At 44.5% G+C, this 27,326-nt stretch overlaps 2 protein-coding genes across 4 annotated transcripts in view; both read left to right on the forward strand.

Moving 5' to 3' along the window:
* The first annotated feature begins 3,236 nt into the window (after positions 1-3,236).
* On the forward strand, positions 3,237-3,813 carry LOC119618426 (U6 snRNA-associated Sm-like protein LSm6). Its single transcript, XM_037982264.2, has one exon. The coding sequence runs from the start codon at positions 3,323-3,325 to the stop codon at positions 3,563-3,565; it is 243 nt and encodes an 80-aa protein (XP_037838192.1). The 5' UTR covers positions 3,237-3,322; the 3' UTR covers positions 3,566-3,813.
* A 14,084-nt stretch (positions 3,814-17,897) lies between these two features.
* Positions 17,898-27,326, forward strand: part of ZFP64 (ZFP64 zinc finger protein) — a 100,011-nt gene continuing 90,582 nt past the window's right edge. Inside the window, exons 1-2 of one of the 3 annotated variants that reach the window (XM_008013900.3) lie at positions 17,898-18,559; positions 23,043-23,282. In XM_008013900.3, the coding sequence (XP_008012091.3) occupies positions 18,514-18,559; positions 23,043-23,282 (286 nt within the window). In that variant the 5' untranslated portion in view covers positions 17,898-18,513. The remainder of the gene's footprint in view (positions 18,560-23,042; positions 23,283-27,326) is intronic. The other 2 variants (XM_008013895.3, XM_008013887.3) reach the window with 2 other exon arrangements.

Here is a 27,326-nt window from a genome sequence, read left to right on the forward strand (position 1 = left end):
CTAACTAGCATAGAATTTTAAAAGCAAATTATCAAAAAAGTATGAAAATATGCATGTTAAATCTTAAAATGAACCTCACTTGTGCATTGTCACAGGAGTCTACTACACCAAAAAAAGGGTAAAAAACTGAAAAAGCAAAGACATGAAGTCCATAAAACCAGAGGATCTCTCATTAGGAAGAAATATAAGAAATTCCAGGGAAACCATGAGGAAAATAGCCTAAGACAACCACTGCTCAGCTGCCCCTATCCAGATTGAAGAATGCTCTTCAAAAAGACCAAACTGATAGAGATTGTAATGTGTCTGAGTACGTTGAGGGGAGATTTACACAACCAGTGGTGAATAATTCAGATGAGTTAGTGCATAGAAAAGTAAGCAAACAAACAGAAAAGAATTTTTTTAACTCTAATGAAAACAAAAAGTTGTGCAGAAGAGGAAAAGTAATCAGAATGTACGATGGCTCAGCTGTGACTACTATTTACATAATGTAAACATTGAATATTTGTCTAAACATAATTACACCATAATTCCTTTGAGGCCTGGGAAATAGGGATGAGAAGATCTTTTTCATAACAAGCCTGGTAGAGTATTTAACTCTTTTTTTTTTTTTTTTTTTTTTTTTTTTTGAGATGGAGTCTCACCGTGTCACCCAGGCTGGGATGCAGTGGCGCGATCTCAGCTCACTGCAACCTCCATCTCCCGGGTTCATGCCATTCTCCTGCCTCAACCTCCTGAATAGCTGGGACCACAGGTGCCCATGACCATGTCCAGCTAATTTTTTGTATTTTTAGTAGAGATGGGGTTTCACTGTGTCAGCCAGGATAGTCTTGATCTCCTGACCTCGTGATCCACCCACCTCGGCCTCCCAAAGTCCTGGGATTACACGTGTGAGCCACCGCACCCAGCTAAGTATTTAAGTCTTTAAACTATGTACCTTTATAATGTAGATAAAAGTTGAAACTACATTTTAAATTTTAGGCCAGGCGCAGTGGCTCACGCCTGTAATCCCAGCATTTGGGAGGCCGAGGCGGGTGGATCACTTGAGGTCAGGAGTTCGAGACCAGCCTGGCCAACATGGTGAAACCCCGTCTCTATTAAAAATACAAAAATTAGCCAGCTGTGGTGGTGGGCACTTGTAATCCCAGCTACTCGGGAGGCTGAGGCAGGAGAGTGGCTTGAACCCGGGAGACAGAGGTTGCAGTGAACCGAGATCGTGCCATTGGACTCCAGCCTGGGTGACAGAGCAAGACTATCTCCAAAAGAAAAAAAATTTTAATTTCACATGATGAAGCAAAAATAAATCGTGGCTAAGAAAGAGAGCCATCCCTGATGATGTCTTACCAGAAGCCATCTCTGAAGCTAAAGTCATGTTTCCTCCTTTGTTTAAAGTCAGTTCAAATTTGGGTTTTTCCCATTAGCAACCAGGTGAATCCTGACAAATACAATAGGTACGGACCTTCCATGCGAAAAAGCAGTACCGATCTTCAATTAAGTCCTCCACTGAACAGTGCTGACAGTGCTTGATGCATGCAGTGTGATCAAAAGGTGTTCCACCAGCCAGACATCTGCCTTACTGGCCAGTTGCAAGCCTTGCTGCTGTGTACACTGCCCAAGGGGCAATGGAGCTGCTGGGGGGATTTGTGTTCCAAATGCCAAGGAACATGAGATCCAAGCTAACAAGGCATTGGTGGGAGGTCTGGCCAGAACTCTTGCTGAGTTCCTTTCCAGGTAGTTGTTCTGATTTCTGTCTTTATATAACCTAGTTACTTCTGTACTTTCTCATCTGTTCCCTTTTAGTGAATCCAGGCTAGCAACAGGGAATTGATCTAACCAGGCTTGTGTGTTCTGCCCGTGCGCACTTCACACTATTGTGAAATAGACAGTATTCCATCTAGAAAAATTCACTGGACATGGCCAGGCGCGGTGGCTCAAGCCTGTAATCCCAGCACTTTGGGAGGCCGAGACGGGCGGATCATGAGGTCAGGAGATCGAGACCATCCTGGCTAACACAGTGAAACCCCGTCTCTACTAAAAAATACAAAAAAAAACTAGCCGGGCGAGGTGGCGGGCGCCTGTAGTCCCAGCTACTCGGGAGGCTGAGGCAGGAGAATGGCGTAAACCCAGGAGGTGGAGCTTGCAGTGAGCTGAGATCCGGCCACTGTACTCCAGCCTGGGTGACAGAGCGAGGCTCCATCTCAAAAAAAAAAAAAAAGAAAAAAGAAAAATTCACTGGACTTGCAAGCCATCTGCATTATCACAAGAAATCCCAAATACCAACATTTGTCAATGAAAGAAAAGAAGATACTTACTCATAAAGCCTTTAAATAAAATGTTAGCAGTGGGAATTTCTGAAAAGGCGTTTTAAAAATTAATTTTGGCGAGGCGCAAAGACTCATGCCTGTAATCCCAGCACTTTGAGAGGCCAAGGTGAGAGGACCACTTCAGTCCAGGAGTTGGAGTCTAGCCTGGGCAAGATACTACCTCTACAAAAATAAAAATAAAAAAATATTAAAACTTAGCCAGGCATGGTGGCATGCACCTGTAATCCCAGCTATTTAGGAGGCCAAGGTGGGAGGACTGCTTGAGCCCAAGGATTCAAGGCTGCAGTGAGCAATGGTGGCACTATGGTGCTCCAGCCTTGGTAACACATCAAGAACCTGTCTCTGCCGGGCGGTGGTTCATGCCTGTAATCCCTACACTTTGGGAGGCTGAGGCAGGTGGATCACCTGAAGTCAGGAGTTTGAGACCAGCCTGGCTAACATGATGAAACCCCATCTCTACTAAAAATACAAAAAATTAGCCTGGTGTGGTGGTGGGTGCCTGCAGTCCCAGCTACTTGGGAGGCTGAGGCAGGAGAATCGCTTGAACTCGGGAGGTGGAAGTTGCAGTGAGCCAAGATCACGCCACCACACTCCAACCTGGGCAAAAAAAAAAGAAAAGAAAAAAAAAAGTGTTACATTTGTATGTAGCTTCTTCATACTAATAAAGCTTTTAGTGGATAGTGCCTATCAAATATATGGCCAGGTCGTCATTAAAAAGGCCTGAACAGAAATTGCCTGTAGTTACTTTAAGCATAAAATCTGACACAGGAAAGTTCTATCCATGAAAGCAAATTCAAGTTTCTCATGTAAAAAAAAAAAAAAAGAAAAGAAAAAATTTATAAATGCATTACTTATTTCTAAAACTTCCTATTTTACTTTTTGTATTTTTTATACTTTAAGAAATCAACGGGTTTCGGTTTTGGCTGCGATCATCCGCGGAGGCCGGACTCGTCGGGCGCCTGGAGTGAGGGTTCTGGATCCCGCCCGCGAGGATTGTTAAAATGAGTCTTCGGAAGCAAACCCCTAGTGACTTCTTAAAGCAAATCATCGGACGACCGGTTGTGGTAAAATTAAATTCTGGAGTGGATTATCGAGGGGTCCTGGCTTGCCTGGATGGCTACATGAATATAGCCCTGGAGCAGACAGAAGAATATGTAAATGGACAACTGAAGAATAAGTATGGGGATGCATTTATCCGAGGAAACAATGTGTTGTACATCAGTACACAGAAGAGACGGATGTGAAGACACCAAGAGAGCAACGCTTTTCATAGTTGGATATATTTTTTTATGAATTTTTTCTAATTTTTCCTTCTTTTGTGATACAATTTGTCCTGTTTTTATAATAGTTGGTGATTTTTCACTGACATGTAAGACAAATGTACACAATTGTGGATTTAATTGTGAAATATTCTGTCACATTTAAGTTTCAGTCATTATACCTCGTTGTCAGTGTACAGAATGCTAAAAGAATAAAAAAAAGACAAAATATATCTCTTCCTACAAGATTCTTTAACTTAAGTTTCGAGGAGCGTCATTTCATTTGACTTGCTTTTCATATCCAGCTAAAGTGATGCAAATATTTTATATAATGTATGGGCATATAATTAAAACATTTTAGAGGTAAAAAAAAAAAAAAAAAAAAAGAAATCAACATACAGAAATACGATTAATTTCTGTGAACAGTATCCATATCAAAGCCCCAAATATTCTGCCATTTAACCTTGTGCTATACAATTGTTATTTTAATTATGTGTGCCAGTGGGAATAAGGTTGGAGAGAACTGTCTCACATTCTAAGGCCATTTATTATGATATTTAATGAAAAATCAGAAGGTAGGCAGTGCTAGAGTGAATTCAGTGGCTCAGCACTGTCAGCAAGAACCCAGTTTCTTTTCATCCTTCTACTCCACCGACCTCAGCGTCCCAGCTTCCTCCCAAGCTGCACAGGATGTCTACCACATGGCTGCTGCCGCCTTGGAAAAAGGTCTACCATGGCAATGACCAGACCAGAAAGGATGGAGGTGGGGAAGAGGGCAGACAAGGGCTTTCTTCTCACATGCCTCTTTCTTTCCAGGAAGGAAAATCGTTCTCAAAAGCCATCAGGAGATTTGCTCTATGTCTTATTGAGCAGAACTTGGCCCACTGGGAGCCCAATCACTGGCCAAAGGAAATGAGATGGTCATGTATAGTTTACAGTGAGACTGGGCACAGCCCCAGTCAAAAGCTAGTCCTGACTGATGTAACCAGTCTTAAGAGTTCCAGTAAACCCAGTCCTCTTCAGCTACTGGAAGGACTGGTGGCATATGCATCTTGAGGTATACCCAAGAAAAGCTTCATGTAAGATGCTTGCAGCCAAAGGTGTCTTAACTGAAACACACAAACAAATCAACCAATATGATACACTGTGGTGAGTACAGAACAACAAATCAACCAAATCGATACACTGTGGTGAGTGCTGGAGTGTAGCCACACTTAGGGATCTAGGGAGGGGATCCCAAATCAGTCTAGGCGATTCTCGAAGAGGTTCCACATAAGGCAGTTCTTCAGCTCAAATGGAAGCAGTAGAAGTGGTCCCAGGAAATCAAATGGGAAACAGAATTTCAGATGGGAAATAGAACAAACTACATGATACAGAAGCTGGGAGGAGCTTCAAAATAATTCAGTACAGTAGGAGAGACTGGCTGTGTCTGGGTGACATGACCACATTTGTGACCACTGGGATGGGAGACTGTGATTAATGTTATGTGAAATAATGAGAAACTATTTCCCCCAAAGGAAATTATAGAACAAAAATTCTGTTATCAGAAGTAGGAAGGGAATGCCAGGCTGACCAAATCAAAAAACAAAACAAAAAAAGTCCACTAGAGGCTGGGCGTGGTGGCTCACACCTGTAATCTCAGCACTTCGGGAGGCCAGGGTAGGTGGATCACTTGAGCTCAGGAGTTCAAGACCAGCCTGGCCAACATGATAAAACCCTGTCTCTAGTAAAAATACAAAAATTAGCCAGGCATGATAGTGAGTGCCTGTAATTCCGGCTACCTGGGAGGCTGAGGCACAAGAATCCCTTGAACCCAGGAGGCAGAGGGTGCAGTGAACCAAAATCACATCACTGCACTCCATCCTGGGCAACAGAGCAAGACTTTGTCTAAACAGAAAGAAAAAGAGAGAGAGAGAAAGGAAGAAGGAAAGAAAGAAAGAAAAAGTCCAGTAGAGTTAGCTAAATAACAATTCTCTGAATTAAAACCTAGCTCCACGGATCTCTAGATGTGCAAAAGTGGAAAACCCTTTCTGTGGCAGAGACAACTATCTATCAAAATTTGCCCCACCTTTAGTGTAGTGTTGTAGCTGAGAAGCTGCTGCTCATCCAGAGGCTACATTTCCCAGCCCTGCCCACTTGCTTCCATGATGGACCATGTGACTGGATTCTGCCAATGGCACTTAAGCAGGAAATAGATGTGTGGCAGACAAAGCCTGTGGGAAGTGAGTGGCCTTCTCCAAGTCAAGCCCCAAAGGATGACAGAGCCATAAGATGGAAGGGGTCCGGGCCTTTGATGGAGAATGTCCTACTGATGGTAACATCTATCTCAGACTGTTGAGAATGAGAAATATGTTTCTGTGACTTTGAGCCTTTCTACTTGGGGGACTATTGATTTTTAGTAACCAGTGTGACCCTTACTAAAATCCTTCTTAGGATATTTTAAAGAAAATCAAATACAATTGTATCAAGTACAATTGTAAGCTCACACTCAAAAGTATTACATTCTAACTTCTAACACATGGGGGCTCCCAACAAGTTCACTTCAACTTTCAGATGTGCTCTTCGGCATTCACACTTTGTAACAAAGTATCCCCTTTGCCATCTCTGCATTGTATTTGCACCTCTTCTGAGTCAACAATTACAAATTGTTAGCAATTTTTTTGGAGGTGGGTGTTAAGTATGTGATTTTGTTTATTTAAATTAAGATATGCAAATTAACCCTGTGGAAAACCATATTTTACCTATCAGATTGATAAAAAATCTGAGGCTTCGTGTGAGTGAGGCTATAGGAAACAGGTCCTCTAATAAGTTCTGGGTGGGAGTTCTAAGCAGTACCCCATTGAAAATGTCAAAATGTTAAATGCACCTTTGACCTAGCGATTCCATTTTAGCAAATTAGTCTGCAGATAGACTCTTTCATGTACAGATGCAATTATAGATATTCATTACAGCTATGTTTATAGTAACAAAAAACTAGAAACAGTGTCCATTAATGAGAGTTGCTTAAATTTTAGTGTATGTGTACATGTACAGTGAAAAACTGAATTTTTCCTAAAGCAGTAAGGCAAATCTAGATGCACTGATAAGCAATATTTTTCAAGATATATTGTGCAAAAAAGCAGGGTATAGAATGCTATTTGCATTAGAATATAATTTGTTGTTTAAAAAAAAAAGCGGGGGCGATGAATATGTGTATGTCTTTTTGTATGTATGTCAGAAAGTTCTGAAGAACAACCAAGAAATTGGTAACAATGTTGCTTCCTAAAAGAAATTAGGGGCCGGGCGTGGCGGCTCACGCCTGTAATCCCAGTACTTTGGGAGGCCGAGGTGGGCAGATCATGAGGTCAGGAGCTGGAGACCATCCTGGCTAACACGGTGAAACCCCGTCTCTACTAAAAATACAAAAAGCATTAGCCAGGCGTGGTGGTGGGCACCTGTAGTCCCAGCTACTCAGGAGGCTGAGGCAGGAAAATGGTGTGAACCTGGGAGGCGGAGTTTGCAGTGAGCCGAGATCGCACCACTGCACTCCAGCCTCAGCGACAGAGACAGAGCGAGACTCCATCAGGGGGAGGGGAGGGGAAGGGAGGGCAAGGGAGGGCAAGGGAAGGGGAAGGGAATTAAGGGGCTGGGGAAGATTGAAGGGACATCCACTTTTCACTATATACCCTTTCATGCCGTTTGAGAATTTCTGTGTTGATGCATTAACTATATGAAAGAACAACAAAAAAATCAGGCCTGTGCATGCTTGCTTGTGTGAAATTATCCAAGTGAGTATATCATTAAAACACAGGTGTGCACACTCAGTTATGTGCCAGGCAAGACTCAAAGCCAGCTCTCATCAAAATGATTGGTTGTGTAACTACCACTTAATGCCCAGCGGGTTTAGTCTGGATCATATCTCATTACAGAGAGTTTAGCACTGAGGTTAAATTTCAAGTGTTTCTTCATTGTCATTTATGTTTACATAAAGGATTGCAGGCAATTGCTAAATATTGTTAGTGAATCAATTTTTGGAAGAGAAATTTCCCTTAGTCCCCTTCCAACATTTGGGATCAGGATTCAGTGACAGTGACGCCAAGAGGAGCTCACTGGAGTCACCTGAGGCGTCTCTCCGTGCTGTGCATGTCTGGACCAGAGGCTCCAAGATTCTGACCCCAGGCCCCTGGATGGTGCCCAAGCATATGTGTCCTCAACAAGTTCCCTTAAAAGTCTGAGGCACTCTCCAGTCTAAGAATCACCCATGGAGTGTCCAGAAAAGCAGGAATGAAAGTATAATCCCTGCAAACTTTAATACAGCTATGTCAATCAGGGACTAACCAGAGAAAAAGAAGCAATTCTAAGAATTTCAGTAAATGTAACACAGGGAATTTGATATCCACGTGATGCAAGAGCTGAGAGATCAAATGGGAATGGTTAGGCAACCCAGACATTAACACCTGGAAGCCACTGCCTTTTCTCTCCAGGGAAGGTGACAGGGAGAGAGACAGAGGGAGGAGGTGGTGTTTTCAGAGACCACAGTCACCTGGCAGAAGGTGAGGCCACCGTGGGCCCATCCAATAGGATCTAGGGCCATGGAGGAGACACAGCCACTGCCACCAAGACAGAGGGGGAAAAGGAGAAATACTCTGCCTTCTTCCTTCCAGCCCTTACCCAAACCCAGCAGGAAGCTAGAAGCCCCCAGAACCCTGGATACAAGAAACAAGGGTCAGCATCCCTGACAAATAGCGGGAGCAAGGGAAGAATCACAAAGCGACAGCCTCTGGACCAGCCCACCAGCCTTCGATAAATGTATCATTGAAACTTTAGCCACAATTTTCTGTAGTACTTTCTACGTGGAGAGATTATTGACGTAAGTACTTTTGAAAATGCCTAGCCCCAGGATACCCATTGTTGTTGACCCTTGTTGAGAAAAATAAAGGAGGTTTAAAAATACCAGTTATCATGAAGTCTAAATGGAATCTATAATTTGCTGTATTCTGTTATTGTGTCACATTTTTTCTCCGTATGTTTACTAGAAAGGAAAAAAATGTTTTCCTGTAATAGTTAAATGTTTGGGCCGGGCGCGGTGGCTCAAGCCTGTAATCCCAGCACTTTGGGAGGCCGAGACGGGCGGATCATGAGGTCAGGAGATCGAGACCATCCTGGCTAACACAGTGAAACCCCGTCTCTACTAAAAAATACAAAAAAAAAAGTAGCCGGGCGAGGTGGCGGGCGCCTGTAGTCCCAGCTACTCGGGAGGCTGAGGCAGGAGAATGGCGAAAACCCGGGAGGCGGAGCTTGCAGTGAGCTGAGATCCGGCCACTGCACTCCAGCCTGGGCGACAGAGCAAGACTCCGTCTCAAAAAAAAAAAAAAAAAAAAAAAAATAGTTAAATGTTTGCTTTAATAGTTATATTCTGAAGCCATCTTGACAAAAGGCACATTCAGTCATTCATCAACATATCCATCCAACCTTTTCTAAATACCATGCACTGTTATAGGTGCTGGTATACAAGGAGGAAAATAAAATTTCCTGCCTTGAGAGTTGACGTTTTACTAACTATGAATGATTACTATAGGAAACTACGTATGTTAAAATACTTAGTGTTGAAAAATTTTGGTCTCTTGAAATTATAAACTACAGACGATTCCTGATGTAAAATAGTACTGTTGATAATTGTTCAACTTTATAATGGGTGTGAAAGTGATACCCATTAAGTAGAAACCCATACTTTCCATTTTGATATTTGAATATTTTCCTAGGATAGAGATATTCAGTGTGATACTCTCATGCTGCTGGGCAGCACCAGTGAACCATTCTGTTTTTCACTTTCAGTACAGTATCAAATAAATTACACAAGGCATCCAACACTTTGTCATAAAATAGGCTTTTTTATTTTATGTATGTATGTATATATTTATTTATTTATTTTTGAGGTGGAGTCTCACTCTGTCGCTCAGGCAGTGTCATGATCTCGGCTCACTGCAACCTCTGCCTCCCAGGTTCAAGTGATTCTTATGCCGCAGCCTCCCAAGTAGCTAGGACTATGGGTGCATGCCACCACGCTCCACTAATCTTTCATATTTTTAGTAGAGACAAGGTTTCACCATGCTGGCCAGGCTGGTCTCAAACTCCTGACCTCAGGTGATCTGCCCGCCTCGGCCTCCCAAAGAACTGGGATTATAGGCATGAGCCACCACGTTTGGCCAAAATAGGCTTTTTTAGATGATTTTGCCCAACCATAGGCTAATGTAAGTGTTCTGGGCATGTTTAATTTACGCTAGACTAAGGTATGGTATTTGGTAGATTAGATCTATTAAATGAATTTTCAACTTACAACATTTCCAGCTTACAATGAGTTTATCAGGACATAGCGCATCATACATAAGTTGAACAAGCATCTGTATTTTGTTAGAAGGATATATTTGCTCGAAAAACTTAACAGTAATTAATTCAGTTACTATGTCCTCATTATTCTTGTTATCAACATTACCAGACACCCCCCCCAAAAAAAAACCTGAGTGTTCTCTTAATACTTAGATAGATATACTAGAATACTTAGAAAGATAGTATCTGAAAGTCTCTTGCCAGAAATCATTTAAGCAGGTAAATAAATTCTAATAGATTGATTTTAAAATACTGTGAAAATCTGTTCTACGGTTTCTGTTACTTGCCATCAGTGATTCTTAATTAATTAATTCATTAATTATTTAAATTTAGAGGCAGGGGCTTGCTCTGTCATATGGGCTGGAGTGCAGTGGTGCCATCACAGCTCACCGCAGCCCCAACCTTCTGAGCTAAAGGAATCCTCCCATCTCAGCCTCTTGTGCAGCAGGGACTACAGGTGCATACCACCACCCAGTTAATTTTGATACTTTTTGTAGAGACAGGGTCTTGCCATGTTGCACAGGCTGGTCTTGAACTCCTGGCCTGCCTCTCAAAGTGCTGGGATTACAGTCGTGAGCCACCGTGCCTGGCCAAAGATTCGTAACTGGCGTAGTCTTTTATTGGTCTTTTGCCTGAAGAAAATTTATTTAGGCTTTCTGAGACTAAGTTTCTGCATCTATGAAATAGTGATAATAGTGTCTACCTCTTGACTATTGTTCTGACAGTCAAGAATAATAAATTACATGAGGCATCCAACACTTTGTTACAAAATAGGCTTTTATTTTATTTTATTTATTTGGACATAGTGGAGGTAACGTAAGTAACTTAGTGAAGTCTTTTAGTTAACAGAAATATTGAAACCATGGGGAAGGAGAAGTTCTTCTTTTCTATCAGAAACATGTTACACATTTTGGTTAAATTCAACATGACTCACAGGGGCAATGAATGAGGGAAACTGATTCTCGGCCTTGTTATCAAGAATAACAGGGAGGAATGGGGACTGGGGTAAATCAGAGAGGCTGGACTTCATCCACCGGAGCTTCTCAGACCCAGCCAAGGGTTACCATTTGACAATCCAGGCCCGGATTTGCCAGATCCTTCCATTTTTGCAAAAAGCTATAAATCCCAATTCTTATGAGAAATACATCAACTTTTAAGCACTGGTAACAAATTCAAATTTATTTTAGTTGCCAGATTTAGAACATGGAGTAGGATTACCAATATGTCTGCACCCTGCAAGACATTTGCCATTTCTATATTATATTTTATCTATTAAATGAGAAGTGGTCAAAAACTTGAGAACAGAAGAAATCGTGAGCTTTCTAGTCAAACAAAGGCTGTTAACTTTTCAAGAACTGTGATTCTTACTGAGAAATAGATCTGGATAGAATCCACATTGAAAAAAAATAATCTGAAAAAAGAAAGGAAGAAAAAGCCCTTCCACATGGTGTTGAAACAAGTTACTCTGGCAGCTCTTCAGGATGGCTGGCATAGAGAAATAATGTGTTCGCATGGGCCAATTAAAAAAGCTACTATAATATATTACTTATGATATCTAAAAAATCATTAACAGCAGGGTCGTGGCTCACGCCTGTAATCTCAGTACTTTGGGAGGCCGAGGTGGGCAGATCACAAGGTCAGGAGTTCGAGACCAGCCTGGCCAACATGGTGAAACCCCATCTCTGCTAAAAATATAAAAAATCAGCCGGGCGTGGTGGCACATGCCTGTAGTCCCAGCTACTCAGGAGGCTGAGGCAGGAGAATTGTTTGAACCTGGGAGGTGGAGGTTTCAATGAGCCAAGATCACACCGCTGTACTCCAGCCTGGGTGACAGAGTAAGATTCTGTCTCCAAAAAAAAAAAAAAATCATTAACAAACATCCAGTAACATAGCAAATAAATTATGATGCAACCCTATAATGAAATATTATGTGACCATTAAAACTAATGGTAGGAGCCAGGCGCGGTGGCTCATGCCTGTAATCCCAGCACTTTGGGAGGCTGAGGCGGGCAGATCACGAGGTCAGGAGATTGAGACCATCCTGGCTAACACGGTGAAACCTCGTCTCTACTAAAAAAAAAAAAAAAATGCAAAAAATTAGCCGGGGCATGGTGGCGGGCGCCTGTAGTCCCAGCCACTCAGGAGGCTGAGGCAGCAGAATGGCGTGAACCTAGGAGGCAGAGCTTGTAGTGAGCCGAGATTGCACCACTGCACTCCAGCCTGGGTGACAGAGCAAGACTCCATCTCAAAAAAAAAAAAAAAAAAAAAAACACTAATGGTAGGGAGCAGAGGTTTGCAAACACCAAGTGCTGATTGAACAAACCAAAAAGACTATCAAGTATACAGATACCCAGGTCTCATCCCAATCCTTCTGAAGGAGAAGGATTAGGATATTTAATAATTTCTCAGGTGATTTAATGCTACCCACCAAATCAAGATCAAAAGCCAATTGTAGAATAGTTTGCATAGCATTGTGTTGGGATAAGATTTGATTCAGGTGTGTGTGAAAGAAACATTCCCCCACCCCAAATAACGATAGCTGAAAAAAGTGCACTTCTCACATATATGATGTCTGGAAATAGGCAATCCAGTTGGCAGTTCCACAAAGAAATTAGGGGCCTGGGCTCCTTCCAGCTCACTATTCTGCCATACTTAGAGTGTCGCCTCATTCTCATAGTCCAAAACAGCAGCTGGAGCTCCAGCCATCATATCTTCATCCCAAGCAAGGAAAAGAGGAAGAGATAAAGAAGAAGGGACAAACAGCATATGCCAACTGTTATTTTAGGATATTTCCCAGAAGTTGCATCACATTTCATTTATGTTGTCAGAATTTAGTCATATAGCCATGCCTAGCTACAAAGGAAGCTGGGAAAAGTCTCTTTTCAGGAGGCCACCTGCTAAGCTATAAATTAGGAATTATATTATTAAGAAAATTTGAGGCCAGGCATGGTGGCTCACCCCTGTAATCCCAGCACTTTAGGAGGCCGAGGCGGGTGGATCACAAGGTCAGGCGTTAGAGATCAGCCTGGCCAACATAACAAAACCCTGTCTCTAATAGAAATACAAAAATTAGCCAGGCATGGTGGCAGGTGCCTGTAATCCCAGCTACTCGGGAGGTGAGGCAGGAGAATAGCTTGAACCCTGGAGGCAGGGGTTGCAGTGAGCTGAGATCACATGACTGCACTCCAGCCTGGGTGACAGAGGGAGACTCCAACTCAAAAAAAAAAAAAAAAAAAAAAGAAAGAAAGAAAAAGAAAAGAAAAGAAAATTTGAGAGAACAGACATTGGATACACAAACAGAGCTCTCTATCAGAGGTATAATATTAGGCCAGGCGCAGTGGCTCACACCTGTTATTCCAACACTGAGAGGCTGAAGCGGGTGGATCACTTGAGGTCAGGAGTTCAAGACCAGCCTAGGCAACATGGTGAAACCCCATCTCTACTAAAAACACAAAATTAGTCAGGCTGGTGGCAGGCACCTGTAATCCTAGCTATGCAGGTGGCTGAGGCAGAAGAATCTCATGAACCCAGGAGGTAGAGATTGCAGTGAGCTGAGATTTCACCACTGCACTTCAGCCTGCGTGACAGAGTGAGACTCCATCTCAAGAAAAAAAAAAAAAGTATAATATTAATATTATGAGTACGTATTGGTTTGAACTATATAAAATTATCATTTTTAAGTATGAAATAAATACATCAGCAATTCATATGGTTCATTCTGTTACATTTCTACAGAAAAAAAGCCTATAAAGAAATAGACATGCAGTACATAAAGATATAAGTATTTATCTCTGGTTGGTGAGATCTCAGATAGCTGTGTATATTTCATGTGGAAGTGAAAAACATGTGAACTGTAATTACATTTTTATAAAATATATGAATATGATTTATATGTGTGTATGCATACATACATATACACGCACACAAAAAGACTTTTAGGAATATTCATCAATCAAAATGTTACTTCTGGGTAGTGAATTATAAGTGGGTTTTATTTTCTTATGTTTTCCTGTATATTTGTTTTCAAATTCTAACCAACAATTTCTAATACTTTTGCAATAAGAAAAACAAGTATAGGGCCAGTGCGGTGGCTCACACCTGTAATTCCAGCACTTTGGGAGGCCAAGGTAGGCAGATCACTTGAGGCCAGGAGTTTGAGAACAGCCTGGTCAACATGGTGAAACCCTGTCTCTATCAAAAATACAAAGAAATTAGCTGGGAGTCACGGCACACACCTATAATCCCAGCTACTCAGGAGGCTGAGGTGGGAGGATCACTTGAACCTGGGAAGTGGAGGTTGCAGCGAGCCAAGATCGCACCATTGCACTCCAGCCTGGGTAACAGAGCAAGACTCGCCGGGCGCGGTGGCTCAAGCCTGTAATCCCAGCACTTTGGGAGGCCGAGACGGGCGGATCACGAGGTCAGGAGATCGAGACCATCCTGGCTAACACAGTGAAACCCCGTCTCTACTAAAAAATACAAAAAATTAGCCGGGCGAGGTGGTGGGCGCCTGTAGTCCCAGCTACTCGGGAGGCTGAGGCAGGAGAATGGAGTAAATCCGGGAGGCGGAGCTTGCAGTGAGCCGAGATCTGGCCACTGCACTCCAGCCTGGGCCACAGAGCGAGACTCCGCCTCAAAAAAAAAAAAAAAAAAAAAAAACAGAGCAAGACTCTGTCTCTAAATAAATAAATAAATAAATAAATAAATAGGAGTGTGTTGACCTTGATGTAGCTTATGTTGAAAAATAACATTTTTAAAAAGTATAAAAAGAAAAATAAGAAATGAAAATAGGACATTTTCAGACCAGAAAAAGACTGTTGCAGTAGTCAAGAAATTAGGGGCCTGGGCTCCTTCCAGCTCACTATTCTGCCATACTTAGAGTATCGCCTCATTCTCATAGTCCAAAATGGCAGCTGGAGCTCCAGCCATCATATCCTTATCCCAAGGAAGGAAAAGAGGAAGAGATAAAGAAGAAGGGACAAACAGCATATGCCAACTGTTATTTTAGGATATTTACAGTAATAGAGAAGGTTGGCTGGACATAGTAGCAAAAGGTTAAAATGGAGCTCACGGAAACATGCATGAAATAATTTCACAACAAAAAATGAACTGAGGATGCCTGTGGTGCCAGGCTCTGTTCTAGGCCTCAGAGGATACAAGGTAAATAAAATAGGCCAGGTCCATGCCCTCCTGGAGCTTACATGGTAGGGAGACAGATAATAACCAAAAATCAATAAAGATAATAATAGCTAGGATTTATGCTGAGTTATATGAGTCAGGCACTATTCTAAGCACTTTACAGATACTGATTGGTTCCTCCTACAAAACAACTTAATGAACTAGGTGCTACTGCTATCTCCAAGCTACAGAAAACTGGGACACAGAGCAGTTGAATCTCCTACTCAAGGTTAAGCAACTAATTCTAGTTCAGCAACTCCAGGATTTGCATGGCAGTGGAACAGCCTAACTCCAGAACCTACACACTTAACCACCAAACCAGTAAGGCCCAGACTTACATCATGATAAGAATTACCTGGGGCACTTTTGAGATATTTGCAGATTACCAGGTCTTACCCCAGAAAATTCTGATGCAGTAAGCGTGGGTTGGGACTCAAGAATTCATTCCTTAGCAAGCCCTCCAGATGCTGCTTCTCTTCAGGCAAATGTGGGATGTATTGCTCTCAACAAAAGGAATCATGACAATAGAAGTTAAAATGGTGACCTCTGCAGGATTGGATAGTGGGAATAGTATTATTTTTATTTATTTATTTATTTATTTATTTATTTATTTATTTATTTATTTATTTATATTTTTTTGAGACAGTCTCGCTCTTGTCAGCCAGGCTGGAGTGCAGTGGCTCCATCTCGGCTCACTGCAACCTCCGCCTCCTGGGATCAAGCAATTTTCCTGCCTCAGCCTCTGGAGTAGCTGGGATTACAGGTATGCACCACCAAGCCTGGCTAATTTTTGTACTGTAGAGATTGGGTTTCGCTATATTGGCCAGGCTGGTCTCGAACTCCTGACCTCAGGTGATCCACCTGCCTTGGCCTCCCAAAGTGCTGGGATTACAGATGTGAACCACCTTGCCCGGCTGGAATAGTATTATTGGCTGGGAAGGTGCATGAGGGAGCTGACCAGGGTTGGAAATGTCTGTCTTGGATGGGGGTTCCCCAGGTGTGCACATATGTAAACATTCATCAAGCAATAAAAAATAAATATTGCCATAAGCTGTGATGCCTGGGTCATGTTAGCTAGATAGTTATCATGAAGGTGATGTGGTAGAGTCGCAGGGGGAGTGAATACTTTAGGTAAGACACAGGAAGGTCTCTCTGGGAAGGTGACATTTCATTTGATGCTGGATGACCTAAAATAATCAGTCCTGCAAAGACCAGGAAGAGCAATCCAGGCAGAGGGAGGGCAGATGCAGAGTCCCTGGGTCAGGAAGGGTTGGGCTTGTTTAAACAACAGCAAGGAGCCTGGGGGAGCTGGCCTGGGCAATGCAGGGTGAGAATGATGTGATCTGCAGTGGGACTGGCAGACCACAGCCAGTTACATCTAGCTCATTCCTGCCCCAGGGCTTTTGCTCCCACCAGTTCCTCAGGCTGGAATTGCTCCCACCTCATCCTCACATGGCTGCACCCTCCCCGGCTACTCGTTCAGATATTACCTGCTCAGAAAGGACTACCATGACCACTTCTACAGCCACTATTACAGCCCCATTTTATGGTCTTTGGAGCCCTTTTCACTACTAAAATATTGAGAACACATGGACACAGGGAGGGGAACATCACACACCAGGGCCTGTCGGGGAGTGGGGGACAAGGGGAGGGAGAGCATTAGGACAAATACCTAATGCATATGGGGCTTAAAACCTGGGTGATGGGAGAAGCCGCTGCAGGCAGAAACTAAGCCTTAGAGGAAGCAGCAGGGGAAATCCCATTCGTTATACAAGCCATATTTACCTAGAGCCTACTATGTGTCAGGCACCAGCCAAGTCACTGGACTACATCAGTGAAGCAAAGAGATTTTTGTAATCCCCATTTTTACAGGGACTTACTGAAAATAAGGGGGAGGAGAACACAGATAATATACAACTAAATTCTATCTGTATGTGCAGATAGATATACATATTCATAGAGATACATATTATGTTCCATGTAGTACCTTTCAAGGACAAAGCAGGCCAGGCATGGTGGCTCACACCTGTAATCCCAGCACTGTGAGAGGCTGGTGCAGGAGGATGGCTTGAGGCCAGGAGTTCGAGACCAGCCTGGGCAACATCTCTACAAAAATAAAAATTAAAAAGTGAGCCAAGGTGGTGGCCCACGCCTGTTGGGAGGATTGCTTGAGCCCAGGAGTTGGAGGCTGCAATGAGCTATTATCTGACCACAGCACTCCAGCCTGAGATATAGAGCAAGACCCCCTCTCTAAAAAAAAGAAGAAAGAAGAGAAGAGAAGAGAAGAGAAAAAGAGGAAGGAGGCAGGGAGTGGTTGGATGGGGAGGAGGGAGCTGCAATATTTGAATGATAAGATTAGGCCAAGCCTGGTCTCCCTGAGTGTGAATTTGAATGCTGACCTTCAGAGGCAGGGCAGACTCTATGTGCAAATGCCTCGAGGCTGGAGAGGTCTGAGGCTTGGGGGGATAGGCAGAGACAATAGGGCTGACTCAGGAGCCCAGGGGAGAGAGTAGTAGTAAGACATGAGGGACAGAGCAGAGAGGGCAGTGTCCTCAGAGTGTGGACGCCGACCAACACTAGGGACATCACCTGGGAACTTAGAAATGCTCGTTCTCAGGCCTCGCCCCAGACCTACAGAAGCAGAAACGCTCGGTTGGGCCCAGCAGCGTATGTTCTAACAAGCTTTTCAGGAGACTGTGATGCACGATAAAGTTGGCAGCGCCTGGAGCAGAGGTCCCTTCGCGCTACGACCCCAGCTCATCGCGGTCCTCTCAGTCTCCCTAGCAGGGCAGGGGACCCGCCCAGCGCTTTGCTGATTTGCCTAGCACTGACGCCCAACCTGGGTTTCTCTGGAGCCCGCCGCGCCCCGCGCACCCGCCCCGCAACGGCAGCCGCACGCGGGTCTCCCCGCAAACCACCCAGGCGTCCCCGGAGCAGCGCTGCTGCACTGCCACGCTGGGGCCCGAAGCCTGGGGCTGCAGGTGCAAAAGGCGCCCCGAGCCGGGGAGGCCAATCGCGTCCGCGGAGAACGCAGAGTGCGGGAAGGGGCGCATCCCTCGCCACCCGCGGTCTCCCAGCACGCCGGGACGCGCGTGGCCATCCAGCTCCCCGGGGACGTTGGGGGTCTCCGCGGGCCTGGGCCTCGGGATTCGCCCGCCGCTTCCCCGGGGAGCCGCTGCTGCAAAGCCAGGTTGGGGCTCCGGGCCCGGCCAGCGCCCTCTAGGCAGCGGAAGTGCAGCTTGCTTTACATCCGTCCTCCCCGCCTCGCAGAGTTGGGAGAAGGCAGGGTGGGGGGTGTGGAAAAATAAAAGGAAAAGTCCCTGCACCATGTAGATCAGCGTCCCCCACTTTGGCATCCCGGCCGGCCGGGGATCTCTTAGTCTGCGGCCATGAACGCGAGCAGCGAGGGCGAGAGCTTCGCGGGCTCGGTGCAAAGTAAGTGCTTTTCCGGGCGCAGTGCGCGCTCCGGGGCCCAGTGCGCGCTCCGGGGCCCGGGCCCAAGCACGTTTGCGACGCAGCCAGCAGGCCCGGGGCCCCGAAATCGGGGTGACGGCTAGGAGCCGCGTCTCGGGGACCGCGGCGGGCGCGCGGTGCAGGGGGCGCCGGAATGGGCTTGGGGTGGGGGCGCACCCGACCTGGCGCAAGAAGGGGGGCGCCCTCCAGCTTTGCGAGACCCCTTGGAAGGGAACGGTGGGGGAGGGCACGCCGTTCAGACAATCGCCACCCCCTAAGGGCATTCCCGCCCCACCAGGCGGAGTTTGGGGCGGGCAGGAGAGAAGGAGGAATCTGGGGTAAATGGGGCAACACTGATGGGAAAACTTCTGCCTCAGTGGCTCAAAATTAGAGCCTGGAGATTGGGGGAGTCTCCAGGTCTCACGAGGTCCTGCCAGCTCATTGCAAAGCCTTTTCCACATTAAGGGTGGAGATCTGAATGGGAAACGGGGCCGTGATCGCTTTCTTTGGGTTTGGGGTTCAGTTTTTATTTAACCGATGAGGACATCAGCGTTTTTCAAGTCCCTGGTTTCTCCCGGTGCATTGTTTCCCAAAGTGTGGTCCGGAGACTGAGTGCAACCAGCCACCTGGGAGCGAGAGCGTGTATTTTAAAACAGCTTTCTGGGCCCCACCCATTCAATCTCGGGGGTGGGGCTGGGGATCCGCTGTCCTTCGTAGCTGCCTGGGCAACTCTGAAGCACGTGAAGTTTGAGAACCTGTCTACCAGGGGTTTGCAGAAAACCTGGCACATATTAAGCTCCCAGCTTGTTAGCTGCTACTGTTAACAGTTTGGAAGACAGTGGGTCCCAAACTTGGCGGGTTATTCCTTGCATGACTGTGAAAAGCACAGATTTTCCTGAACACCATCCTGTCCACCCCACCCTGTTATGACTCAGTATCTCCTAGGTGGGGCTCAGATATGTCCATGTTTCAATAGTGTACCTCAGTAATAACCCCAGCAGGTAACATGCTGGGGGACTGGCGGGGAGAGGGGACTGTGCTGGTATGAGCACCATCCCATTTAATTCTCATAACAAGCCCGTGTTTTTTCTTGGAGAAATTAAAAACAAACAAGCACACGAAAACCATGAATTAGAAACCTCTCTTCTCCCATTTTTCAGATGAGAAAACCCAAGCTTAAAGTCACTGTTGTTAAGTGACAATGTCAAGATTCTAACGAAGGTCTATGTCATTACTTTTGCACTTTCCACATACCAGTGACATTATTTGTTATTAAAATTACTTCGTTCTGGATGTCAGTCCTGTTCCATCATTAAGGAATCATCAGCAATGCAAGCTACTTCATGTCTCATTTCCTTGTTTCCTTGTTAGTTCCATGGATATCTCAGTAGCTGCCAAGAAGAAAAGGTTTGGTTCCTTCCATCCATTGATTGCAAAGTGCTTAAGTGTATCTCTGCAAGATAACTTATCACAGTGCTCAGCCCATTCTCCTTAGCAAGTGAACCAAATTGTATTTCTGAACAGAGATTTCTTGTCTTAGTTAGACCTGGGGAAAATTGGACATAATGTAAATATCTTAGAAATTTTCAGAAAATTTTGATGCATAATTTTAACCATATATGCACAAAGGTAATCTTGTATCATTTAACTTGGGAAAAATTGGAAATTATGTAAATACCTTATTGTTGCTGGGAAGATTATGATGCATGGACACCATGGAATAATGTATTGCCATTAAATAATGATATATATGAAGAGATTTTAATGATATAGCACAATGTTTATGCAATATTTAGGAAAAAGGGGCCGGGTGCAGTGGCTCGTGCCTGTAATCCTAGCACTTTGGGAGGCCAAGGCAGGCGGATCACATGAGGTTGGGAGTTCGAGACCAGCCTGACCAACATAAAGAAACCCTGTCTCTACTAAAAATACAAAATTAGCCAGGTGTGGTGGCGCATGCCTGTAATCCCAGATACTCCGGAGGCTGAGGCAGGAGAATCGCTTGAACCCAGGAGGCGGAGTTGCAGTGAGCCAAGATCGCGCCCTTGCACTCCAGCCTGGGCAACAAGAGCAAAACTCCGTCTCAAAAAAACATTAAAAAAAAATTAGGAAAAGGATTAGTTTTATACCATTATCTGAATATTTATAATACTATGATCTTATGCAACCTTTTTTTTTTTTTTGAGACGGAGTCTCGCTGTGTCACCAGGCTGGAGTACAGTGGCATGATCTTGGCTCACTGCAACCTCCACCTCCTGGGTTCAAGTGATTCTCCTGCCTCAGCCTCCTGAGTAGCTGGGATTACTGGCACATACCACCACACCCAGCTAATTTTTGTATTTTTAGTAGAGACAAGATTTCACCATGTTGGCCAGGATGGTCTTGATCTCTTGACCTTGTGATCCACTCACCTTGGCTTCCCACAGTGCTGGGATTACAGGCGTGAGCTATCTTATGCAACTTTTAAGTGTAAAGAAAATGAATGGGAAAAAAATATTTTATGATATTCATGGTAGGCAGAGATGGAAATATTGAGTGATTTTCCCCTTGTTTTTAAGCTTCTTCTAACTTTTCTTACAAACATGAGTTATTTATTTATTTATTTATTTTATGTGAGACGGAGTCTTGCTCTGTCGCCCAGGCTTGGAGTGCAGTGGCACAATCTCAGCTCACTGCAACCTCCGCCTCCCGGGTTCAAGCAATTCTCCTGCCTCAGCCTCCCTAGTAGCTGGGATTACAGGTGTGTGCCACCACACCTGGCTAATTTTTTTTTTTTTTTATATTTTTAGTAGAGATGGGGTTTCACCATGTTAGCCAGGATAGTCTTGATCTCCTGACCTCATGATCCACCCGCTATGTCTTTATTGAACAAATATTTCTATAGTACCTTCTACTACAGTGCCAAGTACTGTGCTTTGCAGGTATTAATACAGTATTAACTATTGATATGATTAGTATCAAGAAATAATGTCAGCCGGGCATAGTGGCTCACGCCTGTAATCCCAGCACTTTGGGAGGCCGAGGCGGGCAGATCACGAGGTCAGGAAATTGAGACCATCCTGGCTAACACGGTGAAACCCCGTCTCTACTAAAATACAAAAAATTAGCTGGGCATGGTGGCGGGCGCCTGTAGCCCCAGCTACTCGGGAGGCTGAGGCAGGAGAATGGCGTGAACCCAGGAGGCAGAGCTTGCAGTCAGCCAAGATCGTGCCACTGCACTCCAGCCTGGGCAACAGAGCGAGACTCCATCTCAAAACAAAACAAATAATGTCCCTGCCAGTTAGGAATGAATTTTGGCTACAAGTAACAGAAACCCAAATTATACTGGTCTAATGAAATCTGGAATTGATTGGTTGCAGTGTTGAATCAGGGGAATCAGTGAAATAAAGGGCAGAGCCCATAGGGGTCTTGGCATTTTCCTCATAGTTACAAGATGGCTACAGAAGCCCCAGCATCACATTTGCATCCAAAGCCAGAAGAAAAGGGGCACAGTGCTAGCCACATCTCCTCCCTTTTTATCACGAATGCCAAACTCTTCCCAGAAACTCCTCCAGCTCTGTGCTAGAGAAGTTCACAAGTAGGTAGGGGACCAAGATTATTTAGACTAGTGGTTCTCATAGTATGTGTGTTGGGTGAGTATGTTTAGAAATGTGCAGGAGGATCAGTTTTCATAATTATCTTTTAGTTAGGATAGGAAGTGGCTGCTGGTTCTGCAAAGTGCAGGACATCCCTGCATATCAAATAACTTTCTTGCAAACAACGCAACTAGTGTCCCGTGGGTAACAATGCAGCATGAACCATCACGTGGTTGGTTGCTATACATTATTTCTATTTTTCCCCAAGTTAAATAATACAAGAATACCTTTCTGCATATATGGTTAGATAAAATTATGTATCACAATTTTCTGAAAATTGTTTTTTTTTTTTAAATGGAGTTTCACTCTTGTCCCCCAGGCTGGGGTGCAATGGTGCGATCTTGGCTTGCTGCAACCTCCACCTGCTGGGTTCAAGTGATTCTCCTGCCACAGCCTTCTGAGTAGCTGGGATTATAGGCACGCACCACCATGCCCAGCTAATTTTTGTATTTTTAGTAGAGACGGGATTTCACCATGTTGGCCAGGCTGGTCTCGAACTCCTGACCTCAGGTGATCCGCCTGCCTCAGCCTCCCAAAGTGCCAGGATTGCAGGCGTGAGCCACCGCACCCAGTCAATTTTCTGAAGATTTCTAAGGTATTTACATTATGTCCAATTTTCCCCAGGTTTAACTAAGGCAAGAAATCTCTGTGTGGAAATATGATACCTTGCTGCTAGGACACAATTAGGAGAAGCGGAAGGTGGAGTGGATACTGGACCACCACTCAGCCATGTCTGCCACCATGCCTTTTCTTCCTACTGTGAATCTGGTTTGCATTAGAATTCCAAGCTGTTTGGAATTAATCTGTTACTTTCCCTTTGTCCCATGGAGTTCCAGGTGGCACAACGGTGCTGGTGGAGCTGACTCCCGACATCCATATCTGCGGCATCTGCAAGCAGCAGTTTAACAACCTGGATGCCTTTGTAGCTCACAAGCAAAGTGGCTGCCAGCTGACGGGCACGTCCGCGGCAGCCCCCAGCACGGTCCAGTTTGTATCGGAGGAAACAGTGCCTGCCACCCAGACTCAGACCACCACCAGAACCATCACGTCGGAGACCCAGACAATCACAGGTACCGCTGCAGCATGGGGGAGTCGGCCAGAGTTGGCCTGGCTATGTCTCAAACACCTCCATGGAACTTGTTAAAAATATAGATTCCCAGAGCCCACCCCCTAGGGTTGCTGATTCATTATTTTTAACAAGCTCCACCGGGAAGCCAGCTGCCCAGCCAGGTTTGGGAGCTGCTAGGTTAAAACGTTAAATGTTAGCAGTTTTAAATGTTGTCACATGTTATAAAAAAACAGACAAAAAAAAAAAAAAGATTTCTGAAACAAAAATCTGTATACTAAGGAAAAAAAAAGACTAGCAGAAAATACATTGCAATAAAAAAAAGTGGTTGTTTTGGGTAGTAGAAGTATGGCTACAATCCTTGAGTTTGCATTTACTTGTGTAAAGGGCCAAAAAGCCTGTTGTTGTTTTAAAAAAAATCTATAAACAGGCATTGGTATCTCCTCCCCCTTGTGCTGCTGATGAGGAAAACATCCCCATTCTCTGTTGTGTACACTCACTCCACCAAAAATAAATTACAGATGGGTCAAAAATTTAAATGTGCATAAGAAAACCATAAAAGTCCTAGAGGAGATATACCCACAAACACATATACACACAGTTATACCTGTGTAATTTGTCTTAAGAGGCAGGAAGACAACTTTAAAATTATGAAGTAGCCCATTTATGGGATAGTACTGGATCTTGTGGGGAAACAGAGAATGCATTCCTTAGCTAAAGGCATTTGATTCTAAAAAACGTACTAATATGCCTACCAAAGAAAGCAGGTTATGGACCACCCCGTCAAAGAAAAAGAATCACATATGTGATTGCAAATGAAGTTACAAGTTTTCTAAAGTAAAATGCAAAGTCTAAAGACAATCGACTTGGGGAAAAATTTGTGGCATATATAATTAAGGCCCAATATCCCTCTTATACAAATAACTGCTAAAACCAGTAAAATATAAAAAGTGCAAAGAGGAGGCCGGGTGCAGTGGCTCAGGCCTGTAGTCCCAACACTTTGGGAGGCTGAGGCGGGCGGATCACCTGAGGTCAGTAGTTCTAGACCAGCCTGGCCAACATGCTGAAACCCCGTCTCTACTGAAAATACAAAAATTAGCTGGGCATAGTGGCAGGCGCCTGTAATCCCAGCTACTCGGGAGGCCAAGGCAGGAGAATCGCTTGAACCCGGGAGGCGGAGGTTGTAGTGAGCCGAGATCGCGCCATCGCACTCCAGCCTGGGGGACAAGAGCGAGACTTCGTCTCAAAAAAAAAAAAAAAAAGTGCAAAGTGGAAAGGTCAGTGGATGATATACAGGGGACGACTGGCTGTAAAGGGAGGTTTGGTCACCTTAATAATTACAAAAATGCAAATCTAAACAAGGCTTGGGGAAGGACACTGATTTCATTTTCTGGGGATGTAAATTCTTATAACCTGGACAATTTTGTGATAGCTTTCAAATCTTAAATTTAAAATTTCTTAGTTTTAAAATGTACATAAAGACATTTAACCAATAAGCCTGCAGCTAGGTATTCATCCTATAAAACTTCATGAACAGGCTAGGCACGGTGGCTCACGCCTGTAATCCCAGCACTTTGGGATGCCAAGGCGGGTGGATCACCTGAGGTCAGGAGTTCATGACCAGTCTGGCCAATATGGCAAAACACCTTCTCTATGAAAAATATGAAAACTAGCCCGGCATGGTGCCACATGCCCGTAATCCCAGCAACTCGGGAGGCTAAGGCAGGAGAATTGCTTGAACCTGGGAGGTGGAGGTTGCAGTGAGCTGAGATCATGCCACTGCACTCCAACCTGGGCAACAGAGTGAGAGTCTGTCTCAAAAAAACAAAAATAAAAAACTTCATAAACAAATGTACAAGGATATTCATTTACAGCATGTACTATAGAGAAAGTGGAGCCTTTGTATGTATACGTCAAGAGAGAGTTAGAGATGGCCAAGTGCAGTGGCTCACACCTGTAATCCCAGCCCTTTGTGAGGGCAAGGCTGGAAGATCGCTTGAGGCCAGGCGTTCAAGACCAGTCTGGTCCACATAGCAAGACCCCACCTCTACATTAAATTTTAAAAATTAGTCAGGCATGATAGCACATACTTGTAGTCCTAGCTGCTCAGGAGGTTAAGGCAGGAGGATCGCTTGAGCCCAGGAGTTTGAGGCTGCAGTGAGTTATGATCATACCACTGCACTCCAGCCTGGGTGACAAGTGAAACCCTGTTTCTTAAATAAAATAAAAATAAAAAGAGGGATTTAAAGAAATAAATAAATATCAAAGATTCCAACCATGGAATATGACTTAGCATTGGAAAGGAGGAGATTTAGATCTGTGTGTAGTCACAGAAAGATTCTCAAGGCATATATATAAAAAAAAGGAAGCCTACATATTATATGGTCTTATATTTCAGGGAAGTTTCTAGAACAGGGATGGGGCAGGTGATGTAAATGAGAGAAGTTGTCTTTGGGGGAGGTGTCAGAGAGTGGTGGGGACTATGGTGAAGTGGAGAAATCACACATGCCTCATCCAAAAGTGCAGCTGTTCTTTGGATCCAGCCAGTTAGATATTTCAGTTTTTCAGAGAAGCTGAAAATGTGAAATTTTCCAAATATAAAACTTTGTTGCCAAACAATACATCTCTGAGCCTGACTGAGTCCATAAGGTTCTTCTAGCTTGTTCTCAGAGAATGTTTACCCAATAGTCTGGAACTGAAGAGTTAGGAGCACCAGAAGTCAGGGCCAGGCGCAGTGGCTCACGCCTGTAGTCCCAGCACTTTGGGAGACCAAGGCGGATCGCTTGAGGTCAGGATTTCAAGACCAGCCTGGCCAACACGGTGAAACCTCATCTCTAGTAAAAATACAAAAATTGGCCAGGCATGGTGGCACACGCCTGTAGTCCCTGTACTTTGGAGACTGAGGCATGAGAATCTCTTAAACCCAGGAGGCAGAGGCTGCAGTGATAGTGCCACTGCACTCCCCACTGGGCAACAGAGTGAGTGAGAGTCCATTTCAAAAAAAAAAAAAAAAAAAGTCAGGAAACCAACTTTCCCCTTATGAGGTATCTACTGGGGTGATGTTTGAATTTTTTTGGCAATAAGCAAAGTTTTGTGGGTTTTTTTTTTAATGCATCCAAAATAATGTTTCTGCTGAGTTTTTTAAACATTAGACATTTTGAAATACAATAAAACTGATCCCCTTACAAACCTTAACAAAAGAACACTGAGATCTTCCCACTGTCTCCTTCATTCCCATCTTAAAGGAAGTCACCAAGAAAAGGTGAATACCAGAAAACCCTTAAAGGTGGGCCTCGTAGGACCTAATTATTTTGCACCAGGATCAAGCAAAGCTGCCTTTGGGGAAGGGACATGGCCAAGGTCCCATCAGAACTTCGGGACAGTCCTGGGACATGTGTTTTGCCCCTTATCCTAGTGGCCTTCTTCATGAGGACAGTGTTTGCTTTCTTGTCCTCAAAAACCAAAATCCCGGTACCTCTCACATTGGGTGGGAGCCATATAAAAATGGATGCCCTGCCGTGTGGGAGGCTTCCAGGCCCACACTTCTTCGTTGGGGCCGTTGCTTCTTACTGGGCTTTGAGCCTTCACCAATGCTTTTTCCTTTGCCTGAAATACCTTTCCCACGTTGGCCTGGCTGATGCCAACTCAACCTCAAGACCTTAAGTTTCATGACAATCTTCACAAAAAAGGGTCTGCCTTCCTCTTGGGGACACTCCCCTTCCCTCTATATTGCAGCAGCCATGATGAACTCCTTTCTGTTTCTGGAATGAGCCACATTTCCTCCAGGCTCAGACCTTGCCTGTGTTGTTCCTTCTGCCTGGAACTGCCTTAATTCTTACGTCAGAGCTGGGCTTAAGGGCATTTTCTCGAAGACCCCTTCCCTGCACCACTCACTCTTTTCCCAGATCAGGTCATGTCCCATATTTAAATGATTAATAGAGGAATGACTTTAAAGTCTATCTCCATCCCTGACCTGTAAGTCCTGCTCCTGTTCACCACTGGATCCCAGCACCAAGGCACTTGTTATTTGTTGGGTGTGAACAACTGC

Source organism: Chlorocebus sabaeus, chromosome 2, assembly GCF_047675955.1.
Source record: "Chlorocebus sabaeus isolate Y175 chromosome 2, mChlSab1.0.hap1, whole genome shotgun sequence".
Classification (NCBI taxonomy): domain Eukaryota; kingdom Metazoa; phylum Chordata; class Mammalia; order Primates; family Cercopithecidae; genus Chlorocebus; species Chlorocebus sabaeus.